At 42.8% G+C, this 26,885-nt stretch overlaps 1 protein-coding gene across 1 annotated transcript in view; it reads right to left on the bottom strand.

Moving 5' to 3' along the window:
- LOC122550884 (gamma-aminobutyric acid receptor subunit gamma-3) overlaps window positions 1-26,885 on the bottom strand; it is a 592,090-nt gene that overhangs the window by 352,742 nt on the left and 212,463 nt on the right. Inside the window, exon 5 of the mRNA XM_043692286.1 lies at window positions 12,355-12,437. Coding sequence (XP_043548221.1) covers window positions 12,355-12,437 — 83 coding nt within the window. The remainder of the gene's footprint in view (window positions 1-12,354; window positions 12,438-26,885) is intronic.

Genomic DNA, 26,885 nt, shown 5'->3' with positions numbered 1-26,885 from the left:
GGTCATGGATCAGGATGTCAGATGCCACAGGAGTAGGGGGTAGAGTAGCAGGTAAGTACAGCACCAGGTGGGTAGGATACCAAGTGGGAAGGGAATGGGGTAACAAGTGGATATGCTGCCAGCATGCAAGGTGGCAAGGAAATCAGGTAAGTGATACAGTGTTTAAAGTAGATCAGAGTGAGTGGGAGAAGGATTTAAATGGAAGCTTTTGGAGAGTTACAGTTACAGTTAATTGAGGAATTAGCCACCAGAATCCACAATGCAATTCCTTTAGAGTCTGCTATCATGGGATTGTGCGGGATCCCCATGTACAACTTGCATCAATGGTGGAATAATGGCTCTCTGGCCATTGGAGAATCCTGGCCAGTCTCCTCATTTTTTGTTGTTTCAATTAACCCTCTCTCTCTCTCTCTCTCTCTATCTAAAGTCCCTCAATGTATTCAACTGACCCAGAACGTATTACAAAATAATGATGCAGTGTAAAATTCCAAATGCATTGGCCTTGTTTTGTTCACCCTGCACGCATTCTGCTGTAAGAACAAAACAGCTTAATGAATTGAGAGAATATCTGAATGCATTGCTGTGCTCCTCTGGGTAGAAAGAGAAAAGTCGAATTCAATTTTTTTTGGCATCTCTCAGCTAATTTGACACTGAATTGTCTTTATTCCAAGAACTGTCAATACCACAAAGGTAGCTTTCTCAGCAATTGCTGTATTTGTAAAATTAAATAGATTCCAGGTGAGGGATGTTAGCCAAAATCCTTAACTATCAGAAGCTTTGTGCTCGTGTAAGTTAATTAGATTTAATTTGACTATTAAGCAGTTAATTTGACTAATATCTCTCAGCTGGATTTTGTTTATTGGTACAAAATATAACAGTCATGGGTAACATCTTTTGCAGCATTAACTCATCAATCTGAGAAAGAGGCAAATCAGAGGCAAGTGTCAAGTAATCTGTAAGGAGACTGAGTTGAGTCTGCTAAATGGAAAGAATGTTAATTTCAGATGAGTGAAATTCATTGTGCAGTTACTGAACAGAATGTGTTATTTTCCAGTGATTGATTGTAATTAGCACTCACTAAACCTGCAGTGATTAGCAAGTTGTTCTGCTGGCATGAGACAATATAGTACGAATAAGAGATCTATTTGGCCTATTAAGCTTGATATTTTCCACACAAAGTTTGTTTCCTTTTAAGGTAGCTTTTGATGAAGATTCACCAGCTTGCCCTGTCATTCTGGCACAGGGAGGACATTTGGAAAACTGACAGATCTGTGTAGGGTGATCAACCATCCTGGATTTCACTGTGACGAAATTAGAAATTTCTGGGAGAAACTCAACAGGCTTGGTAGTTTCTGTGAAGAGAAAACTGAGTTCATGTTTCAAGTCCACCCATTGAGTTGGAACTTAGCATTCTCCAGCAATTTCTGTTTCAGGTTGCTGGCATCCGCATTGTCTTATTTCAGGATTTTACCAGACTGTCTTATCATTGAGCCAGTGTCCTGGCTGTTTGCTGGTAGAACACCCTTTGCCCTATTTCTCTGACACCATGACTTGCTTGTGTGACTTTACTTGTCATTCTCTCAAGAAATATAAATTTCAGAGATGCAGTACATGACCGCATCCCCATCTCACCCTCCTTTTCCAAAGACACTTAAGGATAGGCCATAAAAGTTGGCCTAGATTAGTGTGGTGCTGGAAAAGTACAGCAGGTCTGGCAGCATCCAAGGAGCAGGAGAATCGACGTTTCGGGCAAAAGCCCTTCATCAGGAATTCCGATTTTCCTGCTCCTTGGATGCTGCCTGACCTGCTGTGCTTTTCCAGCACCACTCTAATCTTGACTCTAATCTCCAGCATCTGCAATACCTACCTCCGCCGATAAAGGTTGGCCTAGCAAGTGACTCCGGTGATCGCAGCATAAAGTAAGAAGAAAGCTATCTGAATGTGACCACTCTATCGATGTTCAAATTTCAGCCACAAGGGTTAGATGTGCATTGGAAGTCTTTGAATTAAATGAAAGCAATTGAATGATGTGTTATTGCGAGGTTATATTAATGACATATACTTCTATACAACAGGTAACAGAATTCTGAAAACAGTCACATCAAACTGCTCTCCATTTCTTTCCATAGATGCTCGCAGACTCGACGAGTTTCTCCAATGGAGAAAGTGCAGATGCTGGAGATCAGAGTCGAGAGCGTGGTGCTGGAAAAGCACAGCAGGTCAGGCAGCATCCGAGGAGCAGGAGAATTGACGTTTCTGGCATAAGTCCTTCATCCTGATGAAAGGCTTATGCCCAAAGCGTTGGTTCTCCTGCTCCTCGGATGCTGCCTGATCTGCTGTGCTTTTCCAGCACCACGCTCCTGAGTTTCTCCAATACTTTGTTCGTATTATATATTGCAGTTGTTTTGGATTGTTAGGGCTGCTTAAGAACTAACTGACCCATAGGTGAAACAATGCTAGATTCATTGCATAAAAGGAGACTATTTGGCCTGTTGAGTTTGTGCTTGCCAACAAATCCAGCCCAATCCCACTTCCTGATATTAATAAAACAAAGAACCACAGATGCTGGAGATCTGAACAATTTTGTTTTGCTGGAGAGACTCAGCAGGTCTGGCAGCATCTGTGGGAATAAAGCAGAGTTAAAGTCTCGCGTCTGCCGATTCTTCATTGGACTCAAAATGTTGACCCCTCTTTATGGTTCTTGGTCCGTAGTTGGTCCCCTGGGATATCAGTGAATTTTGTTTTCAATGCAATGTAGAGTTTTGCCTTGACGATATTTTCAGGCACAGTTCCAGACTGCTACCACACTCTGAATGCATGTACTAGCCCCTCAACCATTCAGGGCTGAGCTAAGGATAAATTTCTTCTGTGGAACTCTCTGCCACAGAAAGCAATTGAAGCTTCATGGTTTCAAGAAAGTAGGTACAGTTCTTTGGATTAAAAAGATTAAAGCAAATGGGAAGAATTGGGGGGAGGGCAGGACACTGAATTGAATAATCAGCCATGATCCTACTGAATGGCAGAACAGGCTCAAAGGATTGAATGGCCTACTCCTTTTCCTATTCTGCATTTCTGTGTAACCCTCTAATCCTTTGAGCAATTAACTAAAATCAATGGGTTAGAGACCTCTCTGCTTGGAGAAATAGGTCTTGCCTACTCACTCTAAGCACTTTGTTACACCTCAATTAAACCTTCACTTAGTCTCCTCTGTTCTGAAGAACTGCAAAGAATAACTTAAACAAAAACAATAAGTGGGGAGATGGTGAAAGATGAGAGTAAAGTAGCTAGTAGCATGAAAGAAGATTGCAAGAGGGTTTTTTTCAGTACCTAAAAGATAAGAGAGCGGTGAGAATGGACAATGGACTGCTGGAAAATGAGGCTTGAAAATATTAATGGGAAACAAAGATGGAGGAACTGAACAGATACTTCACTACAGTTTTCACATTGGAAGACTCCAGCAGCATACCAGAAACTTCATGAGAGTCAGGGGCAGAGGTGACTGTTGTGGCCATCACTAGGGAAAGGTTGCTGGGGAAGCTGAAAGGTCTGAAGATGGATAACTCACCCGGAACAGATGGACTACACACCAGAGTTCTGAAGGAGATAGCTGAGGAGATTGTATAAGCATTAGCAATGATCTTTTTCAGGAATTACTGGGGTCAGGGACGGCGCCAAAGAAATGGAAAGGAGTTAATGTAACACCTTGTTTAAGAAGAGAGGGTGGCAGAAGACTGGAAGCTATAGGCCAGTTAGCCTGACCTCAGTTGTTGGTAAGATTTTAGAGTCCATTATTAAGGATGAGATTGCAGAGTACTTGGAAGTGTATGGTAAAATAGGGCTAAGTCAGCATGGCTTTGTCAAGAGGAGGTCATACCTAACAAATCTGTTAGAATTCCTTCAGGAGATAACGAACAAGTTGGACAAAGGAGAGCTTATGTATACAGATAAACACAACTGCCATCTCTGCATGGATCTGTGATATAAAACATGCAACCGTAACTTCAATGTAACAAGAGGTGCTTCAGAGGAGACTTTTAAAAACTACATGACCGTAAACCACATTGGAGATGTTCAGCCACATGGTCAAATTCTTGGTTCACGAATTTAATGAATGTCTCAAGGGAGAAAAGTGAGATGGAGAGGCAGAGAGGTGTAGGGAGAGCTTGGGGCTCTTCAACTGAAGGCATGGCCACTTAAATGTCAAATGCTGAAATTAAATGTGTGCCAACATCTTGGAGGGTTGTGGGTCTGAGAGAACAGGGAGGATTTGAGGGAAATGGTGATGAGGTAGAATTTGATGTCTTCAGTGTATATGTAAAAATTAATGCTGTGCCTTCTGAATATGTCAGATGGCCAGGTAATAAGAAGATCCAAAGATTGGTATTTGGGGGACACCAGAGTTAACAGCACTGGAGCAGGAAGAGGGATCGCCGTAGTGTTTCTCCGATAAGTAAGAATGATACCAGGTGAGCGCAGTGCCAGTCAGCTGAATGACCATGGTGTGCCAATAATGGAGAATGATGTGTTCAATCATCCCCTAGGCTGAAGATAGTCAAGAAGGATGACAAGGGAAAGTTTACCTTTGTCACAGTCACATAAGGTATCATTTGTGATTTTTGTTAAGAGCTGTTTCAATACTGTGGCAAGAGGGCAGATCTGGTTAGAGCAAGTTAAAGATGGTGTTATGGATTTGGAAGGTAACAACACCTTGAAGAGGAAATGGAGGTTGGTGACGGACTGGAACATTAGTAAAACAGCAAGATTCATAAAAAGCAGAGTGCGAAATCGGATGAGTAAGACATAATGGAACTTTTACCCTGTATATTAGTTTGTGCAGATTTTCTCAGTGATAGAACCTAGCTTTATTATACACCCCAGTTCTTAGTTTCCGTAGCTCACTGATTTTTTTTTTGTCATCAGCAAAGCAGGCAAGAGACACAATGTTCCTTTTTTATGCTTTACTTATCCCAGTTGTGCTATACATATAACATGAAGTTACAACCCTCCTCCAGAAATACAATGCTGCTGTATTAAGGTGTATTTTTACAACAGGAGAAAAGAACAGCCCTTAGGGACTGAGGGATCGAGCATCAAGGAGGGAGAACACTGCTAAATGAACCTTTATTTGCAAGTTACTTTCTTGAATGTTTTCAATGCATTCACGTTTTGCTAATTCAGAAAAAAAAACTTCAAACATTTCCAAATCCATGGTAACGAACAATAGCATCATAATGTCATATTGCCCTTGAGACAGAACAGTGGTTCCCAACCTTTTCAGTGCCAAGACAGACTTCAGTGAGACAAACAATTCCATGGCAAACCCACTTTTTCCACTGAATCAGTGCTAATCTCCCCACACGCACCGGCTGCACTGATTCAATAGAGACAATTGGTGGCTGAACACAAACGTCACCACTGCCTCATGCGAGGGGACAAGTTGAAATGGAGAGCCCGTCCACCATTATAAAAATGAAGGCCTGAATCAGACAGTCCCACCCTGGACTGAGCATTTTCATTGAGAGTGATAGAGAAAATGGTGGGGCCTTCTAATCTGCAGATCCACAGTTCTGAGAGGTAGCTGGAAATGTTCAGCTAGCTCAGACTGAGATGATTTTCACTAGTGGGATGTCCAGGGCACGTTTTGTGCTTGTTACCAGATAGAAGAGGATCTAAAATTTCTGGAACTCTTTGAAGGAGTGTGGTGTCCTTTTGGATATAGTCCTGTGGCAGCATGTGTAGCTCTGCACGCAGGTGTATAGACAGTTAACAGGGGCATCTGGTGTCAGCAGATACTTTCAACGTGAGATAGAAGATAAACTCTCTACTGTCAAGCATAATCCCCCATCTAACAGTAACAATATGTGCGTTTCAGACACTATTCAATCAATGCCAAGTCAAGATCTTTGATAAAATGTTTTAAAAGGTCAAGCCTCTAAATTAATGAGTATTTAGTCTGAATTGAGAATGGGTGGCATGATGGCTCAGTGGTTAGCACTTCTGCCTGTCAGCGCCAGGGACATGGGTTTGCTTTGACCCTCTGGCATCTGTCTGTGTGGAGTTTGTATATTCTCCCCATGTATGCGTGGGTTCCCTCTGGGTGCTCTGGTTTCCTCCTACAGTCCAAAGATGTGCAGGTTAGGTGGAATGGCCATGCTAAATTGCCCTGTAGTGTCCAGAGATGTGCAGGCTGGGTGGGTTAGGCGTTGTAAATTTGGCACTACAGGGATAGGGTAAGGGCCTGGGTCTGGATGGGATTCTCTTTGGAGGGTAGGTGCAGATTTGATGGGTCATATGGCCTCTATCCCTTCTGTAGTGATTCTATAAAGGTAAAACCCCATTGTCCTACCAGACCACAGGGCTGCTCTCATTGGAGAGAGACAACTGTTGGTGGTTTAGCCTGAGGATTACTATGCCACAGGCGAGGGTGTTGTGATTAAGTACCACCCTGGACATAGCATTTTCATGGGAGCGGTAGGGGAAATGGTGGAGTCTTCTAATTGACAAATCCATAGTGCCTAGAGGTATTGGGAACATTAAAGTGCAGCTACCTTAGACTGAGATGATTTTCACAACTGGGATGTCCAGAGCATGTTTTCTGCACTTCATACGAAAGAGAAGAAGGTCTAAAACTTCTGGAATTATTTGAAGAAGTACAGTGCCCATTCAGATAAGTTCCTCAGACAGCTTTGGGAAGGCAAGGTGTCCCTTCGAGTTGATAAGAGCGGACATGAATTTATGTATGAAATTTATAAATTCACTAAAACTGTAGAGCTCATTGGAACTCTCAAGAGAGCAATCAACAGAAATGGAAGCAACAAAACTGTCAAAGGGAGGTGTGAAGGCATTTAAAGCCCCTGCTCTTTAAATTTTTGAAAACAAAGCCTGCCTGAAGTACAAAATAAAATCAATATTTGTTATTTCCTGCCATCTGTTGACAACAGACTGGGGTTATCAGGGCTTGGGTTGACATAGATGGGGCATGAGAGCATATTGGGGTAAAGGTGAGGAGCCATTCAAACTGGGAACGAATTGGAACGTGGTCATGCTGGGAGCAGGATAATTAGAAGGATAGAAACTTTAAAGACAAACACTCCCTGTTTCCCCAAGAAGTGAATAAAACTTCTGTTGCTTGTTTTTTTTTTCTTTGCTTTTCCTTATTGTTTAATAAATGTTCATGGTTTCAACTATTTGAACTGTTTCCAACATGAGATGTTCCAACATTGAACAATCAGAAGCTCTAATGCTACACTCTAATGCTACCTTCTCTTGGAAGTACATGGAAACTGGGTGTCTCACAGCCATAGGCTAATTCAAGTAACTCTAGGGAATTTTTGTCTCTAGCCAAGATGGATTAATAGCTGCTTTTGGCTTTGTTTTAATCGTTGCTTTGGCAAAGTGTTTGTGTACCATGATTCACCTTCCCTCCAACCATCTCCACACCCAACAGCCTCTGCACTATCTCTGGTGCTAACTGCCACAAAATTCCATAAAACCTGACTTCCAAAGTTCCAGTACACACCTTCCCTGGTCAGGCTTCTGGAACCAGGAAATCACCTGACTTGGGAGCAAAACTTCAGTCCTCGTTTTTGCCTTCAGTTTTTTTTAAGTTAACAATTCACTCTGAGGTAATTCAACAGTGATTATCTTACCAAGGTGACTATTTGTCAGTTGCGTATTCACTGACGAAATATGAATATTACTGGTGAGACCAGCATCTGATTCCTGTTCTTAACTGCCCTTGAGAATGTGATAGTGAGCCAATTCCTTGAGCCACTGGTGTAGATACACCCAGGGTGCTGTTATGAAAGGGAGTTCCAGAAGTTTCATTGAACGACTGTGAAGAAACACACCTATTTTCCTCAGTCAGGATGTTGAGGGCAAGAAGGGGAACTTGCAAGTGGAGTATTCATTACCATCATCCTGAGGTGGGAGAGACTGTGGGCTTGAATGGTGCTGATGAAAGTGACTATTATTGGAGCTGCACTCAAGCAGGCAAGTGGGAAGTTGGTGACACAATGGTAATATCACTGGAATGGTTACAGGTGAATGACTTAGGTCCAATTGTGAAATTCAGTGAATTAATAGATCACGGTATTCCTACAGTGTGAAAACAGGCCCTTCAGTCTTACAAATCCACACCATCCCTCTGAAGAGTATCCCATGCAAACCCATTCCCCATTACTCTACATTTACCCCTAACCTACACATCCCTGAGCACTCTGGGACAATTTTAGCATGGCCAATTCACCTAACCTGTAATCTTTGGATTGTGGGAGGAAACCAGAACATCCACAGGGTACCCACGCAAACAGGGAGAATGTGCAAACTCCCCACAGACAGTCACCCAAGGCTGGAATCGAACCCAGGTCCCTGGCACTGTAACCACTGAGCTACCATGCCGTTTATAATCTGGAATTATAAAGCCAACCTCAGTAATATTGAACATGAAACTAGCCTTGATGGTCATAAAATCCTTTTACTAAAGTCCTTTACAGAAGGAAATCTCCAATCTTTACCTGATGCAGCCTTTATGTAACTCCAGACCTACAGCAATGTAGTTGATTGTTAACTACCCTCTGATATGACTTAACATAGGCAATTAGGGTTGGGTGACAAAAGCTGGCCTTGCTAGTAATAAATCCAAGGAAAGAATAAAGAGGAAAGAAACAAAATCTATTCCTGACTTTGTGGCCTCGTAGATTATGGATAGGGAAGTTAGTTACCTATTGAACAATTCCCAGTTTCTGACCTTCTCCTGTAGCCAGAGAATTTTCATTGCTGGTCCAGTTCAGTTGTTAGTCACTGGCAAGTCCCACTGTGTTGATGCTGGAGGATTCAGGTTTGCTAATAGTGTTGACTTGTTAGATTCTTTCTTTGTAGGAGATGGGCGTTGTCTGGCATTTCAGTTCCACAAATATTACATGGCACTTCACAGCCCAAGTGTGAATATTAACAAGGTCTTACTTAATGCAGATATAGACTGTTTCAATATCTGCAGAGTTGTGAATAATACTGAACACTATCAGTGAATGTCCCCACTTCTAGTCTAAGTAATAAGCTACTGAGTTCGTAGATTACAGGAGTACCAAAGTCGAACATGATTCTTTGTGAGAGCACCTGATTTTCTGCATGGGTCTCTGATTCTGGAAACCTGATTGTTATTTCCTTGGTGAAGCCAGAGATGGACATTTCTAAACATGAGTGGACAAAATCAAGCATGGAGTAATCAGCGATTCTGGGGCAGGGTTCACCCCACGTCCTGATGACTGGAGGGCTTTAAGACAGCCTCCCCTTCAAAGTCATGTTGCTCTCCTGAGACAGGCAAAAAGTTTAAAAGAAAAACACAAATCCAGTAAGAGAAGTAATGTTATAGAATATTGAGCCACCTGTAAAGACAGCTAACATTTGTTTGGGGATTTTCAATCTCCCAAAAACAAAATTAGCCATGTCAGGACAGACTGAGGATTGAAACTGGAATGCTGTTAAATGATAGGAATGAGGAGCAGGAGTAGGCCATTCAGCGCTTCAAACCTGCTCTACCATTCAATATGATCATGGTTGATCCTCTATCTCTGCCAAATTCTTGCTTTCTCACCTATACCTATCAATACACTTAATATGTAAGAAAATTATCAATCTCTTTCTTGATTAACCTCAGAGACCTGGCCTCCAGCCCCTTCTGTGGTAGCAAATTCCAAAATTTGGCCATTCTTTTAAGTGAATAACTGTTTCCTCATCTCAGTTCTGAATGGCATGTATCCCTCAGCCACTCATCGCCGGCACTCTTATCTATGAACCATTATCTAAACTTTCTCAGATTTTATTGGGGATTTTTCAAACCCCAACAAGAAAATCTATTTCAAACAACTATCCAACATTATCAGTTCCCAAAGCATGTGGACGATCCAATTGTAACACTAGGGAGAAGCTTAATGGATGTCACTTATTCATAGAAACACCAGCTCCCAATTATCTTTCCTTCTAAGTACTAGTTCCATCCATCTGTGTTTGCAACCTTTTGCCATTTGCAAAACCGGACAGATGGTACGATGAAACATGGTGAAAAAATGCCAGAGTTGTGACATTTCATTGACATAATTGGATAAGAATCTGAGCAGAAATAAAATTGCAGGATGCCGGGAAAAGGGGAGTGGAGTGCACTTAATTGTGACAGAGAGCCCACACAATTAGGATGGGCCAAATGGCTTCCTTCTATGCGGTAACCTTTAATATTTCACCTACTCGAGTAACCCCAAGGATTAATGAATCAGGGGACAGAGTGGAACGCATTTGTGTTTAACTTTGATTTTAAAAAAATCCTGAGTCTAAAAATTACATCTAGTGACAGTCAGTGAGGAGCACTGTTTTCTTTTCTCTATCTGAAATCATTCCTTCATGACATTAGCCAATGATACCCTTCAGTAAAAGCAGATAAAGGGTTTTCAGATGAATTGGTTAAGCAACGGTCTGCAAATGTCCAGGGTTCATTCACACGCTAAGAACTTTTAGATGGCATATTTTTAAAAATAGGTCCCCATCCAAAGTCAGGCTACAATGTCCATTGAACTCCTGAGGATGTTTAAAGTCATTATGAAAGCTTTTACAACACAACACAGCCATCTGAATTGTTACACTGTCCAACCCAATTATAAAACAATGCTTATGACAGATGGTGCATTAGATTTCACACTTATTGAAGTTAGAACTTCAGTAGATCCCTTAGGGAAGATACCCTCAGCCAAACCAGCCAACTTTGAGCTAAATAAGGTGTTGCGAAAACTCCTGTTCTGACAAGATCAACTTGCTTCAAGGCCCTGGGAAATCCATAGGCTGCATTTCTTAGGACAATTGCCAATTCAAGTCACATCCTTAACATTTCCTTGTTGGTCTTTTAATGTATTATTAATGCTGTTTATTAAGCTGTGGCTCATATTGGAGACATTCATAATTCAGAGATGAATTTACGATATTGTTCCAAAACAACTCTCGACTTGAGTCATTTCATTTTTGCAGTGCTTCGGAATTAATCTGCTTGATGTGCTGTTCTGCAGAAGAGTCATACCCGACTCAAAATGTTAACTCGGTTTCTCTTTCCACAGATGCCGCCAGACCGTCTGAGTTTCTCCAGCATTCTGTTTGTTTCAGATTTCCAGCATCTGCAGCATTTTGCTTTCATTTGCTTTATTTGCAATTTATCAGTGAATGAATGATTTGCATTCACCCCCTCCCCCCCCCAGCACTTTTCCTGGACACCTCAAAGTGCTGTGCAACCAATTAAATACTTTTGATAAGCTTTGGTAATGTGAAAAAGGAGCAAGGCTATCTCTATTAGATTGCTTGAACTGCAGAGAATAAGTTTCCTGATGAAGCGATGGATGTGAGTACAATTACAACATTTACAAGATATTTGGATAAGTACGTGAATATGAAAGGTTTGGAAGGATATGTGCCAGGAGCAGGCAGATGGGACTTGTTTAGTTTGAGATTATGTTCGGCACAGACTTGTTGGTTCGAAAGGTCTGTTTCCATGCTGTATGGCTCTATGACGCTATATCAGGATTTTTCAAAATGGTAAGCCACATTTTATCTGTTGTTTTGCAGAATGTTGTTCAAACATTGTTTAAATTCTTCAGTTTTGTTCATAATGTCCTCTCCCGAACCCCACCGAACCCCACCCATACCTTCTTTCTGCTGATTTGTAATTTTTACCGCTCAAAAGACTTCCATTCTGAGGGTGCTGCAATGGTACAGGGGTAGATTGTTAAATTTCTTTTTGGCTGTTGTGTGTAGCAGCATCTTAAGCAATTTTTTTTTTCACTTGCTATCCCCAGCAGGATTTGAAACACATTTTTGCTGTTCACAATAGCATTTATGAGCACAGATCTCTCACTCACTCACTCACTCACTCACTCACGTGCACACACACGTATCCCTACTCACATTCTGCATATTGAAGGTGGGTGCTCCATCAAAAAGGTTAGCACCATTCAGTGCACTTAAGGCCCTTAAGTATCAAGCCCAGTTAAATAACTGACATGACGAGCCAATCTCTGACAGCCTTGTCAGAGTGAAACAGAAAGATGCTACTACATGAGTGGCATGTTACAAAGGGTGAGATTATTTTAGTTCAACATTGTCAAGGTTTCACATGTATCGCTGGCTAAAGAACGAGAGAAAATGAAGGAGATACCAGTCAACATGTATTATACATTAAGCTGTTAATTGGGAATCGCTCTGGGATACAGTGTGATGAAGCATTAACACTATTCCAGCTTTCTCAAAAGTGAGCAACCATACTGCCCAACAATCAATTGCTTGAAGGGTTATTAGATATTTGAGTGAGGCAGTACTTACAGCTGGAGAAGATGAGTGGACAAGAATGTTCATCCATTGGAAAGTTCTGGAGCTGCAGTTGACACTCTGCGATTATTGTCAGCCTGCGGAAAACAAGTGTTTATTAATAATCACTTTATGCTACAGTCTGGCACTGTTACAGCTTTACTAAAGAATAAGAAATGGAAGTGTTGCTCACAATTTTCCAGTTGAGGCATTGAGGAACTGGCCATAAATGAAAGTAAAGAAATTCCTAAACTGCCACACAGAATCTAGTCATATTTATTTTAGCATAAGAAGTAACTTCTCACAAATGAACGAAGACCACAGCAGTGGTCAACTGATTCATTTAATCTACGCTCATTAATTGGGTTCACCTATAGATTCAAAAATCCACATGTTGTCTTTCATGGCAGGCAAATGATGAAATTAGACCATCTTATGGTAACACTGATTTAAAAAAAAATGTTTGAAACCTTTGCAATATTTACTGATCTTCCCCTTTTTAAAAACTGCCTTTTTCATACTGGCAAATGATATCTTATAAAATAACTCCCCTTTGGATGTGTCAGGATCCTGGACAGGCCTTTCAGCCCATTGAGGCTCAGCCCAACATTCAATTACATCATGGTTGATTGTTTACATTAATGCTACTTTCCCACACCTTCTCCATTTCCCTTGATGTCATTAGTTTTCAGAAATCTATCAATTTCTATCTTGAACCCAACTCCACAATTGGGCTTCCACCACCCTCTGAGATAGAGAATTCCAAACATTCGCCACCGTCTACGTGAAGTAATTCTTTCTATCTCTACATAAGCTACATTTTATCCTGAGATCTTATCCCCTGGTTTTAGACTCATCAGTCAGGGGAAACATCCTATCTATAATCACACTCTTGCACCCTGTGATGTGAGAATTCTTTCAGCTTCCACAAGGCAATCCTTTAGTCTTGGAAACTCATTGGAGTACAGACCCAATCTCCTCAATCTTCTTTCTTAATCTTGCAACTCCACATTTTGGTTTCAAATTTACCAAATCCTCTATTTATTATTCCAATTGGACGTTCACTAACACATTGAAAATGTGTCACAGAATCACTAAATTGTTTGATTACAGAAGGCTATTCGGTCCATTGAATCTGTGGAAGCTCTCTAAGCGTTTTGACTTTAGGTCAATCTCCTGCCTTGCATCTTGATTATTGAAATAGAAACAGACACACTACTGACTGCTTCAGTTGCCTGCTTCCCTCCACTGTAGTGCATTCCAAGAAGTGCATTCCAGCCCCTAACTGTTCATTGTGTGAAAAGGCTTTTATTCTCACCTCATGTTCACTTCTCTTGCAAAACATGTTCAAACTGCACCCCCCCCCCCCACCCTCCCCAGTTATTGATCCTTTTTTACAAGTAGGAAAAGGTTCCTCCCATTTTATACAATCCAAGGCAATCCTGATTTTTTGAAACCTTTTACCGAATCTCTTCACAGCCTTTTCCTCTCCAGTGCAGAACTGTCCAACTACAGCAATACACATCCCTCCAGCTGGGGTCTAACTAGTGTCTTATGTGTATAGTACTCTTGTGCTGTATAGTCCTATTAATGAAGCCTAGAAAACTGTGCGCTTTATTAACAGCTCTCTCTCGACTTTTCTTGCCACTTTTAATGACTTATACCCAGGTCTGTCTGCTCCTGCCTATCCTTTAGAATATTATCCTTTCTGTTAATATTGGCTCTCCATCACCACACAGTTCTGCCCTTTGAACTTCATCTGCCCCATCTGCCCACTCCACCAATCTGTTTATGTCCTTTTGGAATTTAACACCATTTACGACATCCTCAGCCACCAGTTACAATATCCTCAATTTTTGTGCCATCTCAACTTTTGGAGTTGTCTCCTGCACATCAAGATCTAGATCATTTACATCAGGGAAAGCAAAGGATCCTGTACTGACCCTTCAGGAACGCCATTACAAACCACCCACCAATGTGTAAAACAGCCATAAACTATCAGTCTGCTTCCTGATCCTCCAGATAACGTTATCTCCATGTTACTACTGTCCTTTTACTTCATCAGCCATAACCACCTTTTACACAAGGAATGTTTTTGTATTTAGATTTATGGAGAGGATGGCATTGTCCTCATCTAATAAGAAGACAAAGCAGCAGGATGGGCTTTGAACAACATCATTGCTATTTGATTGTGGTCTTATTTCCAATTTCTGGCTAAGCCTAGACTCCCATGGCAAATCAAAAATCTACCTAACTCAGCTCTGAACATATCCAATGATACAGCCTCCTCCGATCTCCATAGAAGAACATTCCAAAGACTAATTGCCCCTTGGGAGAAGAAATTCCTCATCTTCGTGTTGAATGAGAGACTTCCTCTATTTAAATTTTGACCCTTGGTTCTCAAGACCCCATGAGAGGAAACATCGTCTAGTTTCTATCCTGCCAAATCCCCTGAGAATGTTATACATTTCATTGCAGAAGGCTATAGAGTAGGTTTAATTTGATTTGAGATAATAGAATCTGAATCGTTCACTACTGCCAAATACCAGTCTAAAATATTAATACACTCCAGTTTTCCTAGTTATATGGAAAACTACATGCCTGGTATATCCCTTTTTAATATTTTCATTGAAAAATTGTTTTATACGAGCCAAAGAATGACCAGGAGATGTCAAGCGGTATTACATCAAGTGCTGGCCAATCATACTTGAAAAAATATCAAGTAACAATTCATTCTTTTGAAAGCCTGCATTGTAGCTTCCTTCAACCTTCCCTGATCTAAAGATGGCATCAATCAATCTGTCCTTGTAAATAGTTTCTTTTTGATTGAACCAAAGCAGCAAATCCTTTTAGGTAATGCACATGAAATAGCACAATGTATCTCACTGTATTTCAGTCAAAACCGTTTATTTCAAGCTTCTGCAGCACATGGCTGGGCTGTACTATGAGGGATGTTAAAACTCTAATCATTAGGCAAGACTGGAGCCAAACCTTTATACTTTCATAAGCTTTTATTTACAGAGACACTTATTCCATGTTATGCACCTCCAAACCAAGTATAAACCTGCTCAAACAGAAAGGAGCAGGAGGAGGAGGACACACACCTATCTACATCAATGAAGCTGAGGTGGAGATGTTCAAGAGTGTCAAGTTCCGAGGAGTGACCATCACCAACAATTTGTCCTGGACTACCCAAGTAGATGCGTCATTCAAGAAGGCACAACAATGCCTCCTCTTCCACAGCAGGCTTAGGACTCTCTCCAACTTTTATGGATGTACCACAGAAAGCATTCTATCTGGATGCATCACTGCTTGGTTTGGCAACTGCTCTGCCCAGGACCATAAGAAACAGCAGGAAGTTGTGAATAAAGCCCAGACCCTCATGCAAGTCAACCTTTCATCCATTGACTCCAATTATATTTCCCGTTGCCTTGCAAAGGCGCCAACCTCATCAAAGACCCCTCCCATCTCATTTATAATCTCTTCCAATCTCTTCCATTGAGCAGAAGATACAGAAGCTTAAATACACGGACCAACGTGTTCAAGAACAGCTTCTTACCTGCTGTTATTAGACTGCTGAATGGACCTCTCTAATTTCACATCTAATGTTGTTCTTGCTTTCTGGATACCTTCTTTGCAGCCATAACTTTTTGTATTCTTTGCTCTGTTCAATCGCCCTTATGATCTTTGTGTCTTTGTATGTTATGAACTGCCTATACTGCATGTAAAACAAAACTTTTCACTGTATTTAGGTGTATTAACAAATCAAAACAAACCCCTTTCATCAAACTGTTTAGACTTGTTATGACACACCTCTGGGTGAGGCAGAGACTTTCACACTGGAACGTGTGGCCGAGTGGTAATAGCATTACCAGTGCACCTGTCCTGCTCCACTATATATAGGGATACCAGTAAATCCAAATTTAATGTTATCACTGGATTACAATTAAACACCAACTGAATGTTGCAATTAATATGACTGGGGGAGGAAAGTTGAGGATGACCAGACAATAAAGAGGAAAAGAGAGATTTAAGTAATTAAATAATAATAGTTTTAAAATTAAATTTGCTGTCTCTAGGTTTGACCAGACTCAAAGGGGACATCATAAGCTCTAGAAAATGTTGATCGCTTTTTTTCCACTTAGGAAGAAAAATGACACTTTGTCTGGATTCTTGGTGGGGAGAGCGAGAGCGAGAGAGAGAGAGAGATCACAGTTTGACATCAAAAAGAGTAATCTAACAGTGGTGCAAATTCCAGCTGATGTAATTAATGCCTGTGTTGCTAATTTCAAAGTGTTGATAAGTGGAGTAAGTAAATATTTTAAGCTTTTAGCTAGGTTTTAGTGAATCAATGAATATTTAGCCTTAAAATTAAAACCCATATTTTGGGATTAATATTTGTTATTAAAAACAGAATGGAGGTGAAATCTGTTTCAAATACTTGGCAAATGCACTATATTGTGGATAAATGTGAGGTTATCCAATTTGTTGGCAAAAACAGGAAGGCAGATTATTATCTGAATGGTAGACAAGCAGGAGGTTGGAAGAACACAGCAAGCCAGGCAGCATCAGGAGGTGGAGAAGTCAATGTTTCAGGTGTAAAGCTTCAACAAGATTGGGGGTGGGTATAAAGGGAGCTGTAGATAAGGCGGGGGTGTAGTTGAAGGGGACAGCAGGGTGTTGAGGTAGGGATGGGTGAACAGAATAGGTAGAAGGTATGACCTGGTTGGTCGATGGGAGGAATGAATCCGGTTGGTGGCTGCAAGGAAGGGTCAATCAGAGGAATGGAAGGGAGGGGGGAGGGGCTGGGAGGGGAGTCTGGGGATGGGAAGGGAGGTTATTTCGAAATTGGAGAGCTCAATGTTGAGTCCTCTGGGCTGCAGGCTGCCCCGGCAGAAGAATGAGATGTTGTCCCTCCAATGTGCGGTCTGATTCGCTGTGGCATTGGAGGAGGCCGAGGATGGTCATGTCGGAAAGGGAGGGGGAAGGAGAATTAAAATGGGCGGTGACTGGGAGGTGAAGTCAGCTCCTGCGGGCCCGGCTATGATGCTCGGCGAAACGTCTCCTGAGTTTACGTTTGGTTTCCCCGATGTAGAGGAGACCAAATCGGGAGCACCAGATACAGCAAACTAGGTTGGAGGAGAGGCAGGTGAACCTCCTCTCACCTGGAAGGACTGGTTGGGGCCCTGGATGGAGGTGAGGGGTGTGGTGTGCCAGCAGATTTTATATCTTTTATGGTTGCATGGGAAGGTACTTTGGGGTTTGGGGAGGAGGGTTGGTAGGGAGAGTGGTGTGAACCAAGGATTGGCGAATTGGAGGAACAACACCTTATCTTCCACCTGGGCAGCCTACAGTCCGGAGGACTCAGCATTGAGTTCTCCAATTTTAAATAACCTCCCTTCCCATCCCCTGACTCCCTTTCCAGACCCTCCCTCTCCCTTCCATTCCTCTAATCAATCCTTCCTTCCAGCTACCAACCGGATTCATTCCTCCCATTGACCAAACAGGTTGCACCCTATACCTGTCTTCACTTATCATGACCTCACCATCCTGGTCCCCCCTCCCCTTACCTGCAGCTCCCCTTACACTCATCCCCAGTCCTGAAGAAGGGTTATACCTGAAACATTGACTTCTCCACCTCCTGATGCTGCCTGGCTTGCTGTATTCTTCCAGCTTCCTGCTTGTCTATCTTGGATTCTCGCATCTTCACTTTTTTGGTCTCTATCTGAATGGTTGTAGTTTAGAAAAAGGTGAGGTGCAATGAGACCTGGGTGTCACCGTGGAACAGTTGCTGAAGGTTGGCATACAGATGCAGCAGGCAGTGAGGAAAGCTAATGGCATGTTCTCCTTCACAGTGAGAGGATTTGAGTAGGGATATCTTGCTGTAGTTATACATGGCATTGGTGAGGCCACACCTAAAGTATTGTGTGCAGTTTTGGTCTCCTAGTCTGAGGAAGGACAGATTCGCCAGACTGCTTCCTGGGATGAGAGCAAGTGAGGACTGCAGATGCTGGAGATCAGTCAAAACAGGTGGCGCTGGAAAAGCACAGCTGGTCAGGCAGCATCCGAATAGCAGGAGAATCAACATTTCAGGCAATAAGCCCTTCATCAGGAATGCAAACCTATGGAATTCTCTACCACACAAAGCTGTTGGGGCCAGTTCGTTAGACATATTCCAGATTGAAGGGCTTATGCCCAAAACGTCAACGCTCCTGCTCCTCAGATGCTGCATGACTTGCTGTGCTTTTCTAGTGCCACACTTTTCGACTCTGATTCCTGGGATGGCAGGACTGAAACATGAGGAAAGACTGGATCGACTGTGGTTGTGTTCACTGGAATTTTGGAAAATGAGGGGGGATGTGGACATCACTGGATGATGTGGTATTTCTTGCCTATCCCTAATTGTCCTGGGGAAGATGATGGTTAGCTGTCTTCTTGAATCACTGGAGTCCTTGGGATGTAGTGACACCTAGAGTGTTAGCAGAAAGGGAGTTCCACAATACTGACATAGCATAGCCATTATGGAGAAATAGTGATGTAGTACCAATTCAAAATGGTATACAGTGTAGAGGAGAACTTGTGATGTTTCTATACATCTGCTGCTTTGTCCTACAAGGTGGTAGAGGTTGAGGACTTGGAGGCTGCTGTCAGAGGAGTCTTGGTGAATTTCTGCAGCACATCTTGGAAATGGGATGACCTTTCTCCAGTGTGTTTTGGTGGTCAATGAAGTAACTGTTTGAGGGATGGCTATCATACCAATCAAATGGGTTGCCTTGTCCTGGACAGCATCAGGTTTTGTGAGCGGTCTCAAGAAACCCATCCAGGCAGGTTGGGGTATTCCATCAGATTCCTGACTTGTAGATGGTGGACAGGCTTTGGGGAATCAGGAGGTAGACTACTTATTGCAGAATTCCCAGCCTCTGACTTGCTCTGTATTATAGGGCGAGTCCAATTTTGTCTCTGGTTAATGGTGACCCTCTGAGAAGTTGATAGTGGGAGATTTAGTGATGGTGAAACCATTGAATGCCAAGGGGATGTGGTTAGATTTTCTCTTCTTGGGAATGATCATTGCCTGGTACACGTGCAGCATAAATGTTTGGCCTTTTATCTGCCCAAGACACCATTGTCCAAGTTATCCTGCATATGGATTTACTAACGCTCTGAAAAATATGTTCAAATCGCACCGTGGCAGTGGGAGGAACTGTAAATTCCATTGATGAAAACATCTGAAATAAAATTTCTGTCTTATTTAACAACAATAATGTAGTTACCAGATTATAATGAAAACCCTGCTGCTTCATGCATGCCCTTTAGGAAAGGATATCTGGCATCCTCACCTGGTTGGACCTACATGTGATTCCAGCCTATAGCTGGAAATGTGTTGCTGGAAAAGCGCAGCAGGTCAGGCAGCATCCAGGGAACAGGAGAATCGACGTTTCGGGCATAAGCCCTTCTTCAGGAATGGGGAAAGCTTGTCCAGCAGGCTAAGATAAAAGGTAGGGAGGAGGGACTTGGGGGAGGGGCGTCGGAAATGTGATAGGTGGAAAGAGGTCAAGGTGAGGGTGATAGGTCAGACGGGAGTGGGGGCGGAGAGGTCGGGAAGAAGATCTCAGGTTAGGATTTCCATCTCAGGCGACCGAATCAACACGGACATCTACTACAAACCGACCGACTCCCACAGCTACCTGGACTACACCTCCTCCCATCCTGCCCCCTGTAAAAACGCCATCCCATTCTCCCAACTCCTTCGTCTCCGCCGCATCTGCTCCCAGGAGGACCAGTACAAAATACGTACAACACAGATGGCCTCCTTCCTCAAGGACCGCAATTTCCCCCCCGACATGGTCGACGGTGCCCTCCACCGCATCTCCTCCACTTCCCGCTCCTCCGCCCTTGAGCCCCGCCCCTCCAACCGCCACCAGGACAGAACCCCACTGGCCCTCACACGTCGGGGGGGAAATTGCCGTCCTTGAAGAAAGAGGCCATCTAGGTTGTGCGTTTTTGTAACTGGTCCTCCTGGGAGCAGATGCGGCGGAGTCGAAGGAATTGGGAGAATGGGATGGCGTTTTTACAGGGGGCAGGGTGGGAGGAGGTGTAGTCCAGGTAGCTGTGGGAGTCGGTGGGTTTGTAGTAGATGTCCGTGTTGGTTCGGTCGCCTGAGATAGAAATAGAGAGGTCGAGGAAGGGGAGGGAGGAATGTGAGACTGTCCAGGTGAATTTGAGGTCGGGGTGGAAGGTTTTGGTGAAGTGGATGAACTGTTCAACCTCCTCGTGGGAGCACGAGGCGGCGCCGATACAGTCATCGATGTAGCGGAGGAAAAGGTGGGGGGTGGGGCCAGTGTAGTTCGGAAGATGGATTGTTCCACATATCCTACGAAGAGGCAGGCATAGCTGGGGCCCATGCGGGTGCCCATGGCTACTCCTTTCGTTTGGAGGAAGTGGGAGGATTGGAAAGAGAAGTTGTTCAGGGTGAGGACCAGTTCCCTCATTCCAGCCTATAGCCAAGCAGTTGACTCCTGACAGTGCTTTCGAATGGCCTACATCAGCTGTCAGTGGCTCACCATCTGCCCAAGGACAATCAGCAGTAGGAAAGAATCGGTGACTTTATTCAACGACATCCACATCACAACATGAAATTTTAACAAAACCTAAAAAAATGATTGCACTTTTGAAGAGGAGCACTTAGAATATACAAAATAATTCATATTCTCACTTTCATTAGTCCATTGTCAAGTTAAACTGTACTATACTGTTAAACACCCAGGTACGCGGCTTCTACTGTAATCAGTTTTCATTTCCTTAATTTAATCAGTCAAATTTCAGATAATCAATTAAGCAAATAGGCATGGCAATCTTCCAAATCAATTCAACAAAACATGTAGGTGTTTAAATCTAACTTTTTTTTTCCCCAATTAAGAATTTAACTGCTTTGCATTAAAGTACACTGACCACTTTCTCTAAGTCTAATCACAGTCTCAGGGTAAATTATGAGCATCTCCTGTTGTTGTACAGACAATTATTCCAACGTTAAGAACTTAAATAAAAGATAAGTAGAAGTGATGCTCCCTCGATAGCCTTCTTGTCGAGGCTGTGTTTTCTGCTGTATTAGGCTTTGCACCTGCAGATTGTGGCCTCAGAGCCCACTCAGACATTTGAGCAGAAAATGTGGGTCGACGCTAATCACAGTCTCAGGGTAAATTATGAGCATCTCCTGTTGTTGTACAGACAATTATTCCAACGTTAAGAACTTAAATAAAAGATAAGTAGAAGTGATGCTCCCTTGATGGCCTTCTTGTCGAGGCTGTGTTTTCTGCTGTATTAGGCTTTGCACCTGCACATTGTGGCCTCAAAGCCCACTCAGATTTGAGCAGAAAATGTGGGTCGACGGTCCACTGCAGTACTGAGGGATAGCTGCATTGTCAGATGGTACAGAGCAGTATTTTGTCCTCAGGGTTGACCTCATAATGTTGTGGTTGAATGTGGGTCAAACACCCACATTGCTTAGGATATAATTACCCAACACTGATTTCCCCCCTAATTGACAAAAAGTCTGTAAAGGTCAGGCTCACTGTTCACTGAAGAATGGCAGGTGGATGTTCAAAGCTGGAGGGCCATAGGGAGGTCTTGCAACCCTGGAGAATGAGCAGGCTACCTTTCTAATTGAGTGGAAAGCAGGCACAGTGAGTCAAGAATAACACAGAAGGTACGGGAATCTACCTCTTATGGTTTCGAGATGGAGGCAGCCCTTTCTCCAGCCTTTAATATTTTGAGTTTTAAATTAAAGCTGAGGCCAGGCTGCCATGAAAAGAACTCAAAGTCTGCTAGGAGTGCCAACTAAGGTCAGCCAATGGGAAGCTCTCCCTTCACAGCTGACCTGGTTGCCAGTGCTTCATGGGGTCTCCAGTCAGGCTGGAAAGGTCCCAGAAACAAAACAGAAATTGCTGGAAAATCTGAGCAAGTCTGGCAGCGTCTGTGAAGAGAAACTGGAGTTGCCATTTGGGGTCCAGAAATCCTTCTTCTGCACTGCCCTGGAAACCCCCTGGAAAGGTCAGCCTCAAATAACAGGCCTTAATTGGTCTTTAAGGATCCTGAACAAATTGCTCTCCACATGCTCATAGACCCATGGCCTTGATCTGCCTGCCTATAAGTAAATTAGCTACGGCTGATTGTGGGCAGTAAACCAGGCTTAAATACCTGGGCCTATGTCTGAAATGTCAACTCTCCTGCTCCCTCAGAAGCTGCTGTGCTTTTCCAGCGCCACACTGTTCAACCCTGATCTCCAGCATCTGCAGTCCTCACTTTCTCTTAAAAACCTATAAGTCACATCCTTCAGATGGGATTTCAAACCAAGGCCAAGTCTTCTTTCTTTGACTGATGTCAAAGATCCTCCTGTGCTGTTTGGAAAAAAGTGTTTTCCTTTGTGTCGAGACAATACTTATTTCTGAACCATGGTAAAGGTAAAGTCACCACAGTCTCACAAGGTTTCTCTCTCATGACAGAGTAGGTTTAACCTGAGGGTCACCACATCTCAGGTGAAGGATGAGATTGAGAAAGTGGGACCTTCATGGTGACCTCAGCTGGTGTAGGAATTGAACCTGTGTTGTTGGCATCACTCTATACTGCAAAGCAGCTATTTATCCCTCAACCAATAGCACAACAATAGATGCTTTGACCAACACCACTTTGTTGTTTCATGGGACGAAGACTAATCAGCTACAGCGTTGCCGACACAAAAAGAGTAAGAAACCCTCAAAAATAATTCATCAGCTGTAAAATGCTTTGTAAATGTCCTGAGGTCATTGAAGACATTGCAGTTGAAATATTTTGATAATTCATGGCGGAATGGTGGCCCAGTGGTTAGCACTGCTGTCTCAGCACCTGTGACCTGGGTTTGATTCCGGCCTTGGGCAACTGTCTGTGTGGAGTCTGCACATTCTCCCCGTGTCTGCGTGGGTTTCCTCGGGGCGCTCTGGTTTCCTCCCACAATCCAAAGATGTGCAGTTTAGGTGGATTGGCCATGTTAAATTGCCCACAGTGTTCAGGGGTGTGTAGGTTAGGTGCCTTAGTCAGGGGAAATGTAGAGTATTAGGAAAGTGGAACTTGGTGGGTTACTCTGCAGAGGGTTGGTGTGGACTTGTTGGGCCAACTGGCCTGCTTCCACATTGTAGAGGTTCTATGATTCAATCTATGCTGGTTGGGCTGATTTTTATTATGATAGCAGTTTGATAACCAAAGTTCCTGTTGGCATTGCATGGAGTAATGAAGAGATAAAATGAACAGCCCTCATAAGCAATCATTTCGATAGCCATATAAATATGTAACAGCCCCTACAGAGTGTTTACTGCCTTGAAAAAGAAAGAGACAAGTAAATAAAATCTTTGTATTCAAGAATAAAACAGTCTGTTGGGATTTTTAAAAGATCTCAGAAGTGTTTTTATTTTGAGGTAACAGTCAACAAATGTCACTGAAGAATCAATCTTGTGATAACTTCAGTGCAAGGGAAACTATTGCCTGATTTTGGAAATTATCTAAATATTTTTAAGATCTTTCTCTGACAAGGCAAGCATATGGAGTTAGGCCAAAGATCAGCCATAATCTTTCAACTAATTTTATTTTATTTATTAATGTCACATAGAGTCATAGAGTCAGAAAGATGTTCAGCATGGAAATAAACCCTTTGATCCAATTTGTCCATGCTGACCAGTTATTGTAACCTAATCTAGTCCCATTTGCCAGCACCCGGCCCATATCGCTCTCAACCCTTCCTATTCATATACCTACCAAGATGCCTTTTAAATGCAGTAATTGTCCCAGCCTCCACCACTTCCTATGGCAGCTCATTCCATACATGCACCACCCTTTGCATGAAAAAGTTGCCCCTTAGGTTCCTTTTATATCTTTCCCCTCTCACCCTGAACTTACGCCCTCTAGTTCTGGACTCCCCCATCCCAGGGAACAGACCTTGTCTGTTTATCCTATCCCTGTCCCTCATGATTTTATGAAGCTCTATAAGGTCACTCCTCAGCCTCCGACGCCCCAGGGAAAACAGCACCAGCCTGTTCAGCCTCTCCCTTTTCCTCAAATCTTCCAACCCTGGCAACATCCTTGTTCATCTTTTCTGAATCCTTTCAGGTTTCACATCATTCCAATAGGAAGGAGACCAGAATTGCACGCAATATTCCAAAAGTGGCCTAACCAATGTCCTGTACAGCTGCAACGTGAACTCCTTTACTCAATACCTTGACCAATAAAGGAAAGCATACTAATTGCCTTCTTCACTACCTCTGACTCTACTTTCAAGGAGCTATGCACCTGCACTCCAAGATCTCCTTGTTCAATAACGTTCCCTAGGACCTGACCATTAAGTGTATAAGTCCTGCTAAGCTTTGCTTTTCCAAAATGCAGCACCTCACCTTTATCTAAATTAAATTCCATCTGCCTCTCCTCAGCCCAATGGCCCATCTAATCAAGATTCTGTTGTAACCTCGTCGTTGTTAACTACACCTCCAATTTTGGTGTAACCTGCAAACTTATTAACTATATCTCTTATGCTCACATCCAAATCACTTATATAAATGATAAAAAGTGGTGCACCTAGCACCGATCCTTGTGGCACTCCACTGGTCAGAGGCTTCCAGGCTGAAAAGCAACCTTCCACCACCACCCTCTGTCTTCTACCTTCAAACTAGTTCTGCGTCCAAACGGTTTGTTCTCCTCTGTATTCCATGAGATCTAACTTTGCTAACCAGTCTCCCATGAGAAACTTTGTCGAACACCTTACTGAAGTCCATATAGATCATGTCCACTGCTCTGCCCTCATCAATCCTTTGTTCCTTCTTCAAAAAACTCAATCAAGTTCATGAGACATGATTTTCCACACACAAAGTCATGTTGACTATCCCCAACCAGTCCTTGTCTTTCCAAATACATGTAAATCCTATCTCTCAGGATTTTCTCCAACAACGTGCCCACCACCGATGTCAGGCTCTCCAGTTGATAATTCCCTGGTTTTTCCTTACCACCTTTCTTAAATAGTGGCACCACGTTAGCCAACCTCCACTCTTCCGTCAGGTTCACTGATCTATAATTCCCTGGCTTGTCTTTTCCACCTTTCTTAAACAGTGGCACCACGTTAGCCAACCTCCACTCTTCCGGCACCTCACCTGTGACTATCAATGATACAAATATCTCAGGAAGTGGCCCAGCAATCACTTCCCTAGCTTCCCACAGAGTTCGAGGTTACATGTGATCAGGACCTGGGGATTTATCCACATTTATGCATTTTAATACATCCAGCACTTCCTCCTCTGTAATACGGACATTTTTCAAGATGTCACCATCTATTTCCCAACATTCTATATCTTCCATGTCCTTCTCCATAGTAAACACTGATGCAAAGTACTCGCTTAGTATCTCCCCATCTCCTGCAGCTCCCTGCCTGACTGATCTTTGAGGGGCTCTATTCTCTCTCTACTTACCCTTTTGTCCTTAATGAATTTATAAAAACCCTTTGGATTCTCCTTAACCCTATTTACTAAAGCTATCTCATGTCCCCTTTTTGCCCTCCTGATTTTCCACTTAAGATTACTCCCATTGCCTTTCTACTCTTCTAAGGATTCACACGATTTCTCCTGTCTATATCTGATATATGCTTCCTTCTTTTCCTTAACCAAAACCTCAATTTCTTTAGTCAACCAGCATTCCCTCCACCTGCCAACCTTTCCTTTCACCCTAGCAAGACTATACTGTCTCTGTACTCTTGTTATCTCATTTTTGAAGGCTTCCTCTTTTCCAGCCCGTCCCTTTACCCGTGAACATCTACACCCAATCAGCTTTTGAAAGTTCTTGTCTAATACCATTAAAATTAGCCTTCCTTCAATTTGGACAAAGCGAGGGATACAAGGTTACGGCTGCAAAGAAGGTGCACAAATATCAAGACCTACATTAGATTTGAAATTTGAGAAGCCCATTCAGAAGTCTAATAACAGCGGGGAAGATGCTGTTCTTCAACCTGTCAGTACGTGTGTTTAACCTTTCTCATTGAATGGTAGAACAGGCTTGAGGGGCTGAATGACCTTTTCCTGTTCCAATGCTCCTATCAGCCCTTAGTAAAAATATGACAACATTTGCATTCAGTGTTTCAGAAGGAATATTTGAACTATTTTAAATGCAAGAGCTGGTATTCACATAGGGAATAGTCCCCACTCAGTTTCAAAGCTGAGGACTAGAGGAGAATGCTGTGATTCTAAATCCCCATTGCTTTTGTCTCCTTTGGGAATTCCTGGAGTTTCCCAATGGTTTGGGATGATATGTATTGTTTAGTTGCTACTTAAAAGGTAACGTGGCTTGATTGTATCTCGTTGCCCACCTTTTGCTCTGCAGGGGTTGGCAGCTGCCAATTTGGCCACGTGCCTTTTAGAAATGGACAGGACTGTAGGTGTCATGATTAGGCCATTCAGCCCTTTGAGATGACCTCATTCAATTAGATCATGGTCCATCTGCACCTCAACTCCACCTGCTACCCACGGATTATATATTTCCCTCAA

Source organism: Chiloscyllium plagiosum, chromosome 6 (genome assembly GCF_004010195.1).
Source record: "Chiloscyllium plagiosum isolate BGI_BamShark_2017 chromosome 6, ASM401019v2, whole genome shotgun sequence".
Classification (NCBI taxonomy): Eukaryota; Metazoa; Chordata; class Chondrichthyes; order Orectolobiformes; family Hemiscylliidae; genus Chiloscyllium; species Chiloscyllium plagiosum.
Note: the sequence above shows the minus strand (reverse complement) of the source record. Positions and strands in the feature narration are given on the sequence as shown.